Source organism: Pipra filicauda, unplaced genomic scaffold (genome assembly GCF_003945595.2).
Source record: "Pipra filicauda isolate LSUMZ 115617 unplaced genomic scaffold, ASM394559v2 scaffold162_size1660881_pilon, whole genome shotgun sequence".
NCBI classification, from domain to species: domain Eukaryota; kingdom Metazoa; phylum Chordata; class Aves; order Passeriformes; family Pipridae; genus Pipra; species Pipra filicauda.
Genome location: NW_024104129.1, coordinates 10,828 through 26,781, shown reverse-complemented (window position 1 = coordinate 26,781; position 15,954 = coordinate 10,828). Strand labels below are relative to the sequence as shown.

The 15,954-nt window shown below is 37.1% G+C and overlaps 1 protein-coding gene across 1 annotated transcript in view; it reads left to right on the top strand.

The window, feature by feature from the left end:
• Positions 1-15,047, top strand: part of TAFA5 (TAFA chemokine like family member 5) — a 149,369-nt gene extending 134,322 nt beyond the window's left edge. Inside the window, exons 3-5 of the mRNA XM_039379286.1 lie at positions 9,832-9,924; positions 10,885-10,995; positions 14,906-15,047. Of these exons, the coding sequence (XP_039235220.1) occupies positions 9,832-9,924; positions 10,885-10,994 (203 nt within the window). The 3' untranslated portion in view covers position 10,995; positions 14,906-15,047. The remainder of the gene's footprint in view (positions 1-9,831; positions 9,925-10,884; positions 10,996-14,905) is intronic.
• The last annotated feature ends 907 nt before the right edge of the window (positions 15,048-15,954 follow it).

The window sequence follows — 15,954 nt, the reverse complement described above, 5'->3', positions numbered from 1 at the left end:
GTCCTTCTGTGGGATAATTTCCATAGTTTGCAATTATGATTTCTCAAAGGACATTTGATAGTGCTACGCTGTGCAGGTAAATCAGTAACCAGAACTCTTAGAAGTTCATTCAGCTTGAACAGAACTCTTTTTAAATTCTGCAAGTATCTCTGATGATATCTGCGTGCAGTGAATGTGCAATGTACAGTGAAGCTTTACTGGTGAAACCATCATCCTTCTCTACAAAGGCTTTACTTTATATAACAGTTGTATCAAAGTCCCAGCTGCCCTGGAAGTTTATGTACAGTGTTGAGGCTTGACAGGCTTAAATACACATTTTGTGGATAGTAGTTTGACCAAATTTCTGTTTAGCTTCAAGAGTGACTGCTTGCAGCAGTGTGGAGGTGCTGCACTTGTAAGAGAGCTTGCTTATATGTTCATTTGCATCTCAGTATATGTAGCATAGTTTTGATTTTCAGTTGTATATGATGACTGCAATTTGGATTTTGGGTGAAAATAGGAAATGTTGTGAATGCATAAATGGTGTAGTTATTGGATCTTTAGCTTTTCATATTCTGCACAGGCAAAACCATTTGTATTTGTATGTCCTTAATGTTCAGTATCAGGAAAATTGAGTTAACATGTTCAAAGTGCTTATTTCTGTTCTGTGATATTAGGTGTACATATACCATGAATATGAAGGTGAAAAATATTTCATAAATGCAGTAGGTAAGGGACTTGAATATTATGACTAAATGCTTATTAGTACGTCATTAGTTTTAAGGAACTTGGCTTTTCAAAGGTTTGTAATAAGAGATGGAAGATGGAGAATAATTATACACCTGCCAGTTAGTCAAAGAGAATTAGTCTATCAGTTAGTAATGGTAAACTCTGAACTTGCACGCTGAAGTATTTGTTGGCAAAAAGCTGCTTCTGCCCTAACTGTAAGTATAATGTTTCCTTATAAATGTAAAGTTAGTAGTCTTAAACACTGTAGGTCCTCATCTCTCTTTTGATCAGCTCTGCAACTGTTCTGTTGCTCAAGTCCTTTTACTCTCTCTTTTGCTCTTTGCCAACTTTTATTGATCTAATTAAAATTTTCAAGTTAAGCACCAGAACTTCGTAGATCATAGCAGTCAACTACATGTGTTTTGTCTATAAACTGCATTTGGTAGAGATTTTTACACCCCTTACTCCTGTCATGTGCCGTGGTCTGAAGAGGGGATGTGACAGGAGGAAGGGTGCAAACAGAATCCCCTATTCTCGCGTGCACACCGTCTTTTGTCCGCTCGGGAGGTGAAAGGGCCAGAACATAGGGCGGAGCATGAGACAGACAAGCAGGAGGACAAACTAGGAAAGGGACATGGGCAAAAGGGGGAGGAGTGGGGGAAGCAGGGAGCAGGCAAACTCATGGCAAGCCTGGGCTTGTCCAGGCTGTGCACTGTGTAGTGTGAATACAATGAAACCACATAATAACAGTAAAGTCCATATGATGACTGTATATGATGGTCCATATAATAAAGTCCTGCCAATTGCTGTATGCTTTTCTCCACGCCTGGAACTGTTCCCATCCTGAATCTTGCTCCTTCATATCTCACCCTTTCTTATTTGTTTGAAACATGGCTAGAAAATATCTGTTTTGATAGTCCTCTTACAGCCTGCTGTGACACAAGAAATAGTAACAATACAAACAGAGAAAGCAAAATTTCAAATCAAGTTAAAAAGGGTTTGTTTAAATGGACTTGGGGGAGGACAGATCTGCATCTTCCAAATCAGTTTGGACAGCTGCATCTGCTGAGTGACTGTCATGGGCTGGTTTAGATTTTCATCACTTTTGTTACTGGAAATCTGGCTTTTTTTTCAACCTTAATTTATTTGCAGCATGTATCCATTGCACTTTCCCTCCTTCCAGTATTTGTTACCTCTGAAATTATGAATATGCTGTTTTTCCTTTTTAGCCTTCATTTTGCCTCACTAAAGAAAAACAGTTATTTTTCCAGCATTACTTCAGAATGTGTACGTGTAGTACCCTTTTCATTTCTTCTTTGCCCCACAGTGGCTTGAAAAAGTATAGTCTTACTTTTAGCAGTCTTGCAGTAGTGTTGAGCACTAATACTAATACTTGACTCCTTCTTTTTAGCAGTACCTGTCCCATTCCCATTTGTTAGGACAGCAGTTGTCCTTTTCACAGAGTAAAATTAATCTGTCATCAATTCATCGTTTTAGCTTTTTTTTCTCTTTTGTCATTTCCAACAAGTAAATTCCCAAATTTTTCATACGAATTATTTTTAGTCCCTGCCTACTTGGCTTTCCATTTCATTGTTCTCATCCCACTTCTGTTAAACCCATCATCAGAAAGGCATTCAGTTCTTTCCATGTTGTATTTTAAGCTTTTTCTGTGTTAACAATGCCTCTAAAATTTGTGTCTCAGAATTCTTTTGAGCTTCTAATTAGATGTGCAATAAAAAGAATTCAGTAACCACATTTGCAGTAACATTTTATTTTGCACATAAAAAAGCACTGGGGCAAAAAGCAAGATTTAAGATCTCATAGGGGTTTAAACTGGCATTTGGAGGTTAGATTTCCAAATTAAAATTTGTGTCTCATCTCTGAAGACTTGATCAAAAGTGGTGTAAGCTTGTATTACTAGCTCATTTTTTAGGACCTTTATCTTATGAAATAATATTCCAGGCTTTCATAATTAAATTAGGAAAACATCATCTTTTTTTTTTTTTTTTTTTGGTACAGAACTGAACTCATAGTGGTTGGTTTAGCTGTGGCAACTAATATTGAACTAATCACCTCTAATTTTATACTCTGTATCTTGTCTTCTTGTTTGTAGCGATGAAACCACTCAAAATGTGTAATGATTTTCCTTAGGTGGTTTAGGAAAAGCTATGAGCAGAAGAATGAGTGGAGTTATTTGTTCTCTGGCAGTTGCACAACAGTATTTTCTTTTCTTTTTTGATACCTGCTGTTTGAGAAATGTAGTTTGGAATTGCTATGGCTTTTATGTCTACAAAGAAAAGCTTAGTGTCTTGTGAATTTGACTGCATATTTTCCAGTGTATTAGGGAGGGACACAGGCTTTTCAAGTTGGTTTTGTATATGTAAGTATTTTTACTGCAAACAAATGATCAGGGTGTAGGAGAAGGAGAGGAATAAATTTCAGAGTTTCTCATGTTTGTTATTTTTTTCAAATTAGGAAGTCCTTTAAATTTAGGAGCTTGAAAAAACCCTACTGAATGAAGAAGAAACTGTTGAACATAAATTATGACAGCAAAGCTTTGGATTTTGTTAATCAAATATCTGTCTTGATTTAAAAAAAACCCAAAACCAAACTCCCACCATTTTTAGCAATTGAGTAGGTGAAATTAGATTCCCAAATATGTATTGTTTCCTAGGGATGACATTTCCTAGGGTTTCACATTGCTTACCTCTTTCATCTGTGAAGGAACGTCTCAACTTTTTTTTTTTTTTTCAGACCAGCATAATTGACTGCAAATACTAACATTTTACTGGCTTTGAAGTGGCAGATTAGTGCAGCTGTATGGTGTAAAACTCTAGTTTCCATTTTTTTATAGGAACCACTTGCCTGACTTAATTTCACTGGAAGGTTAACAGAAGTTCATGATTCTTTTAGGTGAACCATGACTCAGCTATGAACCAAACCACATATGAAGGAGAGGTTTCTGATTTTATTCAACACCAGCATAAATTGGAAGGTTTGAGATCCCGAGATGTCTAATCCTGAAATTAACTGCAGAATTTAGGGTACGAACTCACATGAACTACATTGAGCAAAGAAAAAAATACTATTTTCCTGTAAGCTGTTTTCCTTCTCTGATTCTCTCATGCAGTGTGTCCTTTATTCTGTGGACCTATCTCTGTGGACCTATTCTGTGGACCTGTCCTGGTCTCGTGTGTCAGAGAGAGTGATGAAAGTGTTACCTCCTGCTGGCCCTTCCATTGTATCATTTGCCCTCCGGAGGATTTTGGAGGCATGTGCTTTATAAATGGCATCTTCCATCTTTTGAAAATTGTTAATACACTTTTAAATGTAACACATTAACAGCACCGTGCAAACTCTAAATTTGATTTATATGGAAATAAATATTTTACTGAAAAAGGTGGTGTACCCTAGCTGCCCATAATCTGGCTGTAAATACACGTTTTTTTTTTTAATATTACAAATTCAACTAGAATTGTGATTTTCTGAAAATGGAGTATTTGGGCTGAGTTGTGTGACCTCTTTTCATCTGTAAATACATCAGGATTTACATTGCTTCACAGTAATTGCTGATTAAGGATTCCTAGTTTAGGCTGTGATTTTTTTGCTGCAATGTATGTTTCTCAATACTGCAGCAAAAGCTGGAAATACCTTTATGCCTTTCAAATGTGACTTTTTTTTCTGTTGAAACCTTTGAAGGAACAAAACAGTAAAACTTAGAGAATTTAAACCCTGCAAGTGTGATTTGTATATGCTATGACTTTTTCATTATTTACTAACTTGAGATGCTATAAATCTTATCCTTGGAATCAAAATATTCTGCTCAATGGCTGCAGCAGTAGCAGTGCTTAGACAGCAAGTAGCAAGTTCAGCTGACAAGATTCTGGCTTGTGTTTCTCTAACACAAACATGGCTCATAGAAAATGGATACACAGACTAATTCTGGCAGGATTAGCATGAGCTCTCGCAGGAAGAAGTTCTGTGCAGGTTGGAGCACTGTGCAAGTGATCTAAACACTGCTCATCTGAGTCACCAAACAGGCTGCATTAAAATTCCTCAAATGTAAATAAGATTTATCAGTTTCAGCAAGCAAACCTGCAGAATTTGATAAATGTCTACAAAAGACGTTTTAAAAGATAGCTAGAAAGCTTTCTTGGCCTGAAATTCAACCAGCTTTGAACTTATCTATATACTGTTTAATTAATGTCTTTGTGGACCAACATTAAAATAATACTGTGCTCTAATCCTCTAAGAAGTAAGGCTGTCTCAGAACTGCAGATGAACTACATGCTGCATAAATTAAAATTTGCAGTGTACAGTATCTTTCTGGTGCTTTATTAAATGCTGTGATTATGCAAAAACAGAAAAGTATGAAAATAGATGTTTCTAAAAAATCATTAATGTTCTGTTATCTTCCTTTTTTTTAACATTTAAGTCCATTTCCACTTGGAATTAGTGTGCTTTCGTTCAATTATTTCATCTATTACTGCTAAGAGGAGCATGCTCCACAGTTTGTGTCATACATCTGTATTTTTTTTCTAAATTCAACATGCTTAATAGAGGAGAAAGCAGTCATTTATTTCAACATGTCATTAATTTTCTCAATTTACTCTGTTTCTTGGTCAATAGAATAGGCTTTTCAATGTAGTGTAAACTAATTCCAGTCAGAAGAAAGTGATATTAACACAAATGACATGTTTTTGAATAAGAAATATTACCAAATACTCAGTGTATTTAGTCTGCACAAGACTAGTCTTTGAATAAGTCTGGAACATAGCTGGGATATTAACACTGCTTGTCAAGCAGAAAGAGGGAAAGGCTGCCCTTCAGTGATGGAGGTTAATTTAATCTAAACTGCTTGATGGTCTTCAGTTTGGCAGTTCCATTTTGCCTGACGGAAGAGCAGAGGTGAGCCACCACCTGTCCCCTGCCCATCCCTGTTTCTGCACGGGTGGGTTCGGGGGAGGCTGGCTCACGCTGCTGCACTGCTCCCAGTGAATCAGGTAGCCAGAGGGAAGGGCTGCTGAGGGTCTTGGTGGCACCTGTGCTGCTGTGCCAGTAGTCTGCAGCAAAACATCAGGAGGTGGAAAAAGCCCATGTAAATTAGCTCCATTGCTACGAAATCGATAGGGTTAGAGATTTACCTCCCTGGAGAGTTTCTTTTGTTTGATGGTAAAGAGTAAAAAGTGACTCCAGGATATTAAACTGAGGTTATCCCCCTTCTAGAAAAGCTGACTCCAGCCGCAGTGAAATCAAGTATCCATGGTCTTCCACGCAGGGAACAAGGACCTTGACTGCTGCTCTAGACCAGAGGTCCACTTCTATGGCCTTTGTGCTCCTCCTGCCAGGGACTGAGGCTGTGGGGCAGCTGCTGAGATGTAAGCAAAGGAACAATCAATTACCTGGAAAACCTGAAAGAATTGCTGGCAGCCCAGGTTTTTCCACACTACATGGGAAGAATGATGCACACGGGGAAGCATCTTTCTATATATAGATCTGATATTGAATACTCTGAGAATGGTACCTATTTACTCTTTATGAAAACAAAAATGTATTCGCAGAGGCCAGTATCAGGAAAAGAAAGGCACTTTGATGTTACTTTGGCTATTTTGATGGTTATTTTTGGAAAGTATGAACTAGTAGATACGGTTATGTGTGAATATAGTAGTAGGAAGACATGAGTCTGCATCTGTTTTTAAGAGTCCAGCTGTGCACACACTGACACTGTGATTCATATGCTGACCTTAATTCATATTACAATGCCCCTTGACAGTGTGCCAGCTGTGAACACGAGCATGAAGTATAACAGGATTCGTCCTTGTGTGTTGTCATGAAAATATGAAGCTTGTCAGCCTTCTCTTAGTTACCTTTACCTTGTCAGATACTATAAACAAGGATATTCAATGCCATGAAGTATATGGAAGATACTGATACTACCTGTCAGGAAGGTCTAATTGATTAATGTTGGATTGGATACTAATTACATATAAGGCAACCAGTTGCAGAGAGTGAGGCAGAGGTTGTCATCTTTTTAGACTAGACTTCATAGATGACTTTACTGTGTAGAATTGAAGTGGTAGTTATCTTTTCATTAGGTGGAAATAACATTAGAAGTGGTTGGAATGGAGTGTTGCAAGAGTTTTCAACTTCCTATTTTACTATTAGTATTCAGTCTAAGAACTGAGAGAGCCCTGTTGTTTTTAAATTATTTAAAAAACCAATTTCCAGTAAAGAAATCCAGATGAAAATGCTCACTAACGAAATCAAACCACCAGATAACTTCTTTTGCCCCTGTTTGATTTTAATGGAAGGTAAAGATGTAGGTTTTTGGGTAAATGGCCCATTTGGAGAAAAGGCTTTTGTGATTTGGAACAGAGTATTTTCTGAGCTTGTGTAATATCACAAATGACTGCAATATTGTCACTACTAAGGAGGAGAAATTTTTGTCCAAAACTTAGTAATTGCTCACCCTTTCCTTCTCTTAGATACCCATTGCTGGAAACATTCTCTGGTGGATATATGGGGACAACAGCCCTCTCTCTGAGCTAGTTTGATGTAAGGACAGTGCCTTGTCCAGCTTTCAGCTTAAAATAGCCAGAATAATGCAGCAAAATGGTCAGTTTATCATTTACCATGTCTATGTGTCTGTATAGGGAAGCTGCTTGTTTGAGCTGCATATGCTGCCCTGCAGCACTCCAGTAAGTTTAGCTCAGGGGTAGGCCTGCTTTGAGAGTGCATCTTCAGGACTGCATACAGTCCCACCCCAAAGCCAGAGCATGCAATTTGGTAAAAATACTGCTTTCAGTTTCACTGGGACATGGGTGCAATTTATGTTGCTCAAAGTAGGGATTTGTATCTGAGAAGGCTGCACCGTGGCATCCCACACGCTGATATTTTTTGTTTCATGAAGTACCTATGGACACAGGCTTGTGAGTAAGATGGGGTAGAAAGAAAAGGCTCTGCTTCTCAGAGCTTTTGCAATGGGACTGTTGAATTCTCAACATTGTGTCATCTCATGCAAAAATGACTTCAAAGCTCTCCCTGTATTGCAAGGACATGCATCAGTCTTTCAGTTCCTGCTTCTGTGCTTAGTTGAGCTGTATCTAGTACCTAGAAACTCTGCTTGTGTTTAACTTTTGTGTTGCATTGACACTGAAAATGCATCTAGAAAAATCCAATTGGTAACATGATATGTTTTTTTCCCGGAGTAAGTGCTGAATTTCAAGCTTGTCATAGCTATCCTACCCAGACATTATTTCATATGATTATGATGTTTTACATTAGTTATGGTCTGGGGATTGATAGAAACAATGTTTCTGTCACCAGAGGCTCTGCCCTAAAAATAGCCAAACATGTAATGTTTGGCAAGGCATGGGTAGGTCAGTTAAATTGTTATTAACTTAGATATCTGAATAAAGAAGGCAGAAAGAGAAAAAAAAAAAAAAAAGAAGCATCTATGTTCAAAAAAGTGAGAGCAGCCCATATATTCTATGTCTGAAAAGCAGAAGAGTGCATTTCAGATTTCATCACTAGTTCCTATTCCTAGTTAAAATACTAGCTGCAGTTTGGCACTAAAGTAATTTATTTGTAGGATCAGTACCTCACTGTTCAAAAAGGAGAAGAAACTGAGGCTTCCAACTTTTACAAAACAAAACCAAACCAGAACCAAAAATAGATGAGACCTTATATGTTCTTTAAACGATCCGAGAGCTCTTTCACTGAAGATGCATGTTGACTGGCTGAGTAAGTAGCATATAATTTTTTCCTAATTAATATAACTCCACTGTAGATAGAAAATCTCCATTTTTCAATTAGCTAAATCTCTCTTTTGTTATTTTTTTCCCCAAGACTAGAAGAGAAGAGGACTTTAAGCATTGTTGTAGTCCACCTGATAATTTTCATATTATATGCACTTACAGATTTTTATCAGCGGCTTAATGAAACAGAACAATTTCACCTTTTGCTTACTTTGTAGTTTCACTGAAGCATGTACAAGAAGAATCAGACAGATTGGTACAGTCTTGCTATTAGCAAAACATAACTTTATCTGTTACATAGGTTTATAATACTGTATTGTTATGATTTTTTTTTCTAAATCCCTGATCCTTTATTAAAAATGTTTCAAGAAACAGTTTTGGGTTCAAGAGAATGAGCCTTGAATATATTAATGTTGCTTGTTTTACGAGTTTAAGCCTTATTGGTTATGCATAAGGTATAGAGCATTTGGACCCACTGCTGAGAGGCTTATAAATGTTTCACGTATGGCACCATGAGACCTTGTGTATGAGTTCAGATAACTCAGAGATTGCTCTGTTTCGCACAGCCTTCTTGGAAGAATATCTTAGGTCAGTGAGTATCAACATTACATACTGTGCTTTGTCCTTCTTTTCTTCTGACTCATCTAGTGGTAAAGGAGAACTTAGATTGGACTGTGTCTAGGGTTTCCCTTGTGTAAACAGGGAGGATAATTAAAAAGGCTCAGTTAATTAGTATTTTTGAGTTGTTCAGACCTTACAGTGATAAGGTCCATAAAAAGACCAAGATAGAAAAATTATTTACTTGAAGACCATAATCCTCTATGCCCTTTGTCAACATTTGTCCTGTGTAGACTGTTATGGTTTCATAGCAGTATAATATCTTTCTGCAGCATTTCTCTTTTGAAAAATTCATAATACTTTATAAAGAGTGAACTACTTATCATAATACCTTTTGAGGTTGGTGTATGTTTTTTTATTATAATGCTTTGAGAGCTTAAATTACAATTCATGCAAGTTAGTTGTCCATGAGAGGTCTGTGCGGAGCTAACAATAGATCTGTTGCAAGTGTTGGCCTCTGATTTTAGTCTTCTGCTTTGACTTATGAGGAGACAAATTAGTGGTATTGGATAGTATCTAACAAAGAGAGTCTAAGGAGCACTGAAGCATAAGGAATGCATGTACAGTTAGAGGTTCTAGGTTTAGAGGTTCACCTAGAATTTGTGGCCGTGCTTGTTTTGCTTACTGAGAACTATAAAACAGAAGTCTATGAACTAATGATAGTGTCTCATTCTTCTGGAGTGTTTGTTCATCATTCAGATTCATAGGTTCTTGTAGAATGGTTCATCTATGTCTGATTCCCCTTAAGCCCTAGCAGGTGGCTGCTTAATGGAGGCTGTGACCCTGTGGAAAGCCTGTCCTGGACCTGTGAACCCAACAAGAGAAGCCCAGGCTGGAGCAGGTTTGCTGGCAGGATTTGTGACCCCACAAGGGATCTATGCTGGAGCAGGCTGTTCCTGAAGGACTGCACCCCGTGGAAAGGACCCATGCTTGAGCAGTTTGTGAAGAAATGCAGCCTGTAGGAAGAACTTACATTGGAGAAGTTTATGGAGAACTGTTTCCCATGGGAGGGATCCTACACTGGAACAGGGGAAGAGTGTGAGGAGTCCTCCCCCTTAGGAGGAAGGTGCAGCAGAGACAATTGGGGTGAACTGACCACAGCCCTCATTCCTCATCTCCCTGCACCCCCGAGGGAGAGAAAGTAGAGAAAATGGGGAAAAAAGTTAAGCCCAGGAAGAAAAGAGGGGTGAGGGGAAGAGGTTCTTAAGATTTGGTTTTATTTCTCATTTTCCTACTCTGATTTGACTGACAATAAGTTCAATTAATTTTCCTCAAGGTGGGTCTATGTTGCATGTGACATTAACTGCTTAATGATCTCTCCCTGTCCTTATCTCAACCCGTGAGCCTTTATTTTCAATTTTATCTCCCATGTCTAGTTGAGAAAGGGAGTGACAGAGCAGCTTTGGTGGGTACCTGACATCCAGCCAAAGTCAACCTACCACAGCCATACTGATCTCTCAAGAGTCTTGCGCAGAATTGTAAAACTTTATGTTTCGGGCTGTCCATATTTCTGGTAAACCCTTTGGGATTAGACGTGAGATAACCACCCACTGACTGATAATTTTCAAATGTGCAGGATAACCTTCGTGGCTCTTTGTGATGAATTACCCTTGACATGAGGGAGGTAGCACATTTGTTTCTAGTTCTGAATCAGAGCCCAGAAGCAGAAAGGAATTGTGTTCTGGAAACTCGCCATAACCAGGCTCGTGCCAGTCTGTAACACAGCAGTTCTGCAGTGAGTCTGCATGGTTATCATTGTCATTACAGCTCATCCTCTACATAACACTTTTTCCCCTGGTAGGTGTCTCAGGAATCAACAGCCTTTCTGGAGCTATATCAGAAACATCCTTGACAGTCCCATGTCCACTCCATGACCTTACTGATCAGTCGCAGTGTCTTCTACCTGTCTGAGGTTTGCCAGAATTTTGGTGGTTTATTTTTTTCAGGGATGTAGATGAATTGGGCATGTATCATATGAGGGTACTTGCTTTGCTGATGTGGTTTACCTGAAAAAATTCTCATTAATTACAGTGTTCACAAGGCCTTGAGCCATATCCTCAGCTCTTACTGAGTGCCCAGAGGCTGAGCCTCTGATAGCTGAAGGTTTGCTTTGAAAGCCCATTCTGCCCTGAGAAGATACATACCCCTTTTATTACAGTTAACAAAAATGACATTTTCCAAGGACCTTCCAAGCAAATGCTTCCACTCCTGTCCCACTGCTGCTCTTTTGACTATTTTAGTTACTGACAACCTAAGGAGCTTCTTTGGTTTCTTGTTTGGGCACTTTCCCTCTCCCATAGACCCTGGATAGGCTGGCTTGTGAAGGTGTAATGTCAGCAGTGATGAGAAATAAAAATGGCTGTGGCCCAGGCAGAATGTGGATGTGGAGACAATGAAACTCCCCTCAGTGTTTGGCTACTCATGTTGTCTCACTGCAAGTACTGGAGTATTCCCAGCTGCTCCTTAGTTGGACACTGCTGTTACTGTAATTTAGATATACCTAAGTGTTCTTTCTCTAGCAGTGTTTTCTGTGGCCTGGTGGAAGTACTCCTAGTCCTCTTCATATTAGGCAGGTTCTGCATGTTTTGGTGGCAGCACATCCTGTGTGGTTTTCCAGTGCAGAGACAGCAAGGGCAGCGTGGTCTTTGCTAATCCTGGTCCTCCATCTGAAAAAATTGCCTGTAAGGAAACCTAGTGCAGGATTGGCTTTCCTGACTGTGTTTACTCGTATGCTTTGATTATCTGGGAGGTTCTGCCATGCTTACATTCACATTTTTGCTGGATCAGTGCAGCTTGCCTGTACAGACCAAAAACTGTTAGTTGCACAGGCTGTAGTGGAGAGCATATTGTGTGGTGTTCTCTCCAGGGCTTTAGGGAGGTGTTAGTTAGAAACAAGGCTGAATCTTGGAGCTGGGCAGTGTCCTGCAGATGCAGTGCAGCTGTTCAGTATGAACAGATTTGCTCTTTGGTTGCCTGTGAAGGTGCTCCCAGAGAGTAGCTGTATATGCTGGCCATAGAGCTAAGTATGTGTTAAGTGGGGGGCTGAACAAAGAAGTGAAGTGGATATTAATGCATAAGAATGGAGATAAAGAAGAACAAGAGGAAGATTATGCCACTGTTCAAGATTGATTTAGCAAAGCTTTTTATATTAGACTTTTATTTCTGTGGCCCTCAAGAGTTAAAGGATAGCATAATTCATGTACAATTCAGTCTGCTTTACAACTGATACTTAAAATTTTTATGAGGCAGACAGTATTTTCAAAGTATGTTACATTTTCATGGAGTTACATGGGATTGCATATGAATGACTACAAATTTCTTAATTAAATTAGTAACTGTGTATCAGGGTGCATGAGTTGCCAGCATTTGTAGATGTTCACGCTTTTGAATCTGTCCCAGAGTATCTTGGTCTCCAGATAAATGATGTAAAATAGTTGGTGCACTGTACATCTACAAAGAAATTGCATCCACGCGGGATATTGTGAGGTTTTTGTCTGGTTTAGAGATGTATCTGCACTCTATGGGAAGTAGAGTCCATACTGGAAAAAGGCATAAAAGATGCCAGAGCTTGAAATGATGTTTTGTACTTGGAACCTTTGTTTCCAGAAGCAAATCAGAGAAATAAATTTTCTTGACACTGAATTTGGGATCAGACTTTAGACCTGTGAATGCTGCCTTTATTTCTTCTTGGATTAGTGTTTATATGTAAATGTCTTTTAATGGTTTGCCATTTATTTTGGGATGATATGGTATCATTAGAATAATTTAGATTATAAACACAAGAACACTGCTCTGTTAGATGGCATGTGATTGATAAGTTTGCACTCTTTTTTGATAGCAAATAGAAGTTTTGAATAATCAGTCAAGATTCAAGAATGCTACTTTTTTTTCATTAAGGGCATTTTACTAGCTCCCATTTCCCTATCAAATGGAGTTACTTTTAAAACTAAAATGACAATATTTGGTGAAGCAAAGTGCATTTGTTTCCACTTAATTAGAATATTCAGTTTTGAACTTAATTAATATATTGCCATTTTTTTTCTTTTCATTAATCTGTAAAGAGTTGTTTATATATCTGGATGTGGTTTTCTAAATAGAACCTTGGCTGGCTTCCACTGCAAGCTAATTTTTACTGCTATTCATTAGCTGACTTATCAAAATAGGGTAATCAATGCCTGTCATAACATAAATACATGACCCTTTTGAGTAGCCCAGGTGGCTATATTTGCTTCTCTCTAAAAGGAGTATAAATTACTAAGGGAAACAGAAGGTCAAATTAACATTGGCAAACTTAGCTTCAATCAGTTTTTCTGTCTGGTTTAGAAATACTGAATTTTTTTAGAGGCTTATTTTTCATAAATTTCTTCGTAAGTCACCTGGGGACACACCCTGTTTTGTTTTTTTTCCTGATACTGCATTACTGAAAATTGTTGGATTCTGCAGAGACAAAAATACAGCATAATGAAGACATGACAGTCAGTGGATGTTATTGAATGAGATGTATGACTTCTGTTACAGAAATTTGAAATAATCTTATTAAGTATCACGTGTTTGGACAAATTGAAAGAAGTTGCAATTCTACAAAGACTTGTCTAACATTAAAACAGTAAGCAGGATGCTGAGTTGTTATTAAATAAGATCCTTGAGATGATTGATATTTTGTTTTGCTTTAATTGTAGGATGACAGAAAAATGAACTGGATTCCTCATAGGGTTTTTGAATCTGATCTGTGGTTTCTGTGATCTGTTTTAGGTTTGACAAAATTGTTTGGTTTTGCTTACTTTTGAATTTTTGGGGTAATTTGCCTACAATAAGAAGTAAGTTTTTGTATTGTTTTGTTTTAAACTGCCCAATAAAGCTTTACTTTTACAAATACATTTATATAACATATTTTACATGAAATACAAATCTGTAAAGCTAATTTTGATATTATTTTGGTAGTTTGAGTGCATTTCTGGGTAGATTTTGTGGATATAAATTGACTTTTGTAGAGGTACATATTTTTAATACAAATTTTCTGACCTTAACTCTGAGGTGACTAGTACTGTAACATCAGGAATTTTAGTTTAGCTTAGGTATTTAAAATTTTCTTTTGATTTTATGTGTCATATGATGTTATAATGAATGTTTCTCTTCCTTTGTGAAAAAATTAACTCTTCAGCTATAAAGCTGTTTTATGAGATCTGCTTTATGTAAATGTCTGAGGGGAGACTCAGAGGCATTTTAAAGCACGGTGTACCTAATAAATCTTTAGAGAGTTTTGGTGGCGAAGACTGGTATTAAACTCCTTCAGATAAAACACCAGACTCTTGATAATAATTTTTTGCTAGTTGAGTGTTAGGGTTGTTTATGGAAAGAAAATTTCTCTCTGACATTTTTCATTCTTGGACTGTTTAGTGAATAATGTTATACCACTACTGCAGGAATTAAATACTGTTGGTATTGTAGCTTTATAAGTAATATCTATATAAAGAGACATTTCAGCATTTTACAGATCTTGGATTGTTTTGGTTTGAGTTTTTTTTTTTTTCTTTTATCTGCTGAAAAACAAAATCGAAAAATATTACCCTGTTTGTTTTCCAGATGTTTCAAAGATTTGCAAATACGCAGTCAAAAGAGGTGGAAATTGTGTTTTATATCTATTTTGTTTTAGTGCATATCTAAAGCCAATACAGAAAATTTTAGTTCTATTAAAAAAATTCTGAAAGTGTTAATCAATAGCAGAAAATGCAAAACATGGAAAGCACGTATAGGTTATGCCATGGAATTATTCTTACTTTATTATTGTTATTATTATTATTTTATTATTTTATTTTTTCTAGGAAGTCATAAATTGGAACCTGATATACCAGAAACCAATATATATTAGTAAGAAAGGAAGCAAAGTGTGTGTCAGCAGCATGGAACATGTCCTCAGAATCACACTCAAGAAGCTAAAAGTGAATAAATCTGCAGAGACTATCATTTAGATGTAGCATTTGTTCTTTGACTTACTTCTTTATGGAGTTAAGTACTTTTTAAACTACCCATAAATATGTTTTCTTGTTTCTTTCTTTCTTTCTTTTGCTCACATTGGCATTATCAGAGCAAAATTAATTTCTATTATTAGCCTCACAATTCTGAATCTTATTGCCTCTTTCTCAGCCTAACATCTCTATAAAGGGGAAAGGCAGTTGACTTTAACAAATTCTAATTTTATTACTTGTCTTATGTCTTTTGTTGTTGTTATGCACAGTGGCATAAAATAGCAGATCAAATTGTGTTGAATAACATCACAAAATTGAAATTTAGTGGCTTTCACGGTATGAAACCAATAAAGAGCTGTAATATTACTGTTCACATGACTGCACTACTACTGAGTTTTTGGGAACCTTCTTATGTATCTATTAGTATGCTCCATTTGGAATAGGAACTTGTTATTGGGTTTTGTGATATCTACATTTGAAGTTTCAGTGTGATATAAACGTGTGATTATCTCATTTATTTTAATTGCATAGGCATTACATTGCCAAAATCAAACATGCATTTATAAAGTCAGTATATGTTCCTGAGAGCTTGTTAGAATATTGAGTAACTTATGATATCTGTACTTTGCTAAAAGACAGTTCATGACATGCACATTAAATGTTTATTTTTTACATTTTTGGTATGAGGAAAGTTCATATTATGCAAGAAAATCCTAAGAAATCATAAAAGAGACAATATTGAAAGTTTTAAGAAGTTCTCCATAAGAAGTTCAGGGCTCCCTCTCTGAACATACCTCTAAGGATATGATTTGATTTTTAATTTCCACTGATCTTTTTATGCAGCTCATCTATTTCTCAGTTTGAGACTGGGAAATTTGTTGTGTCTTGAAATTTAATGGAAAGAA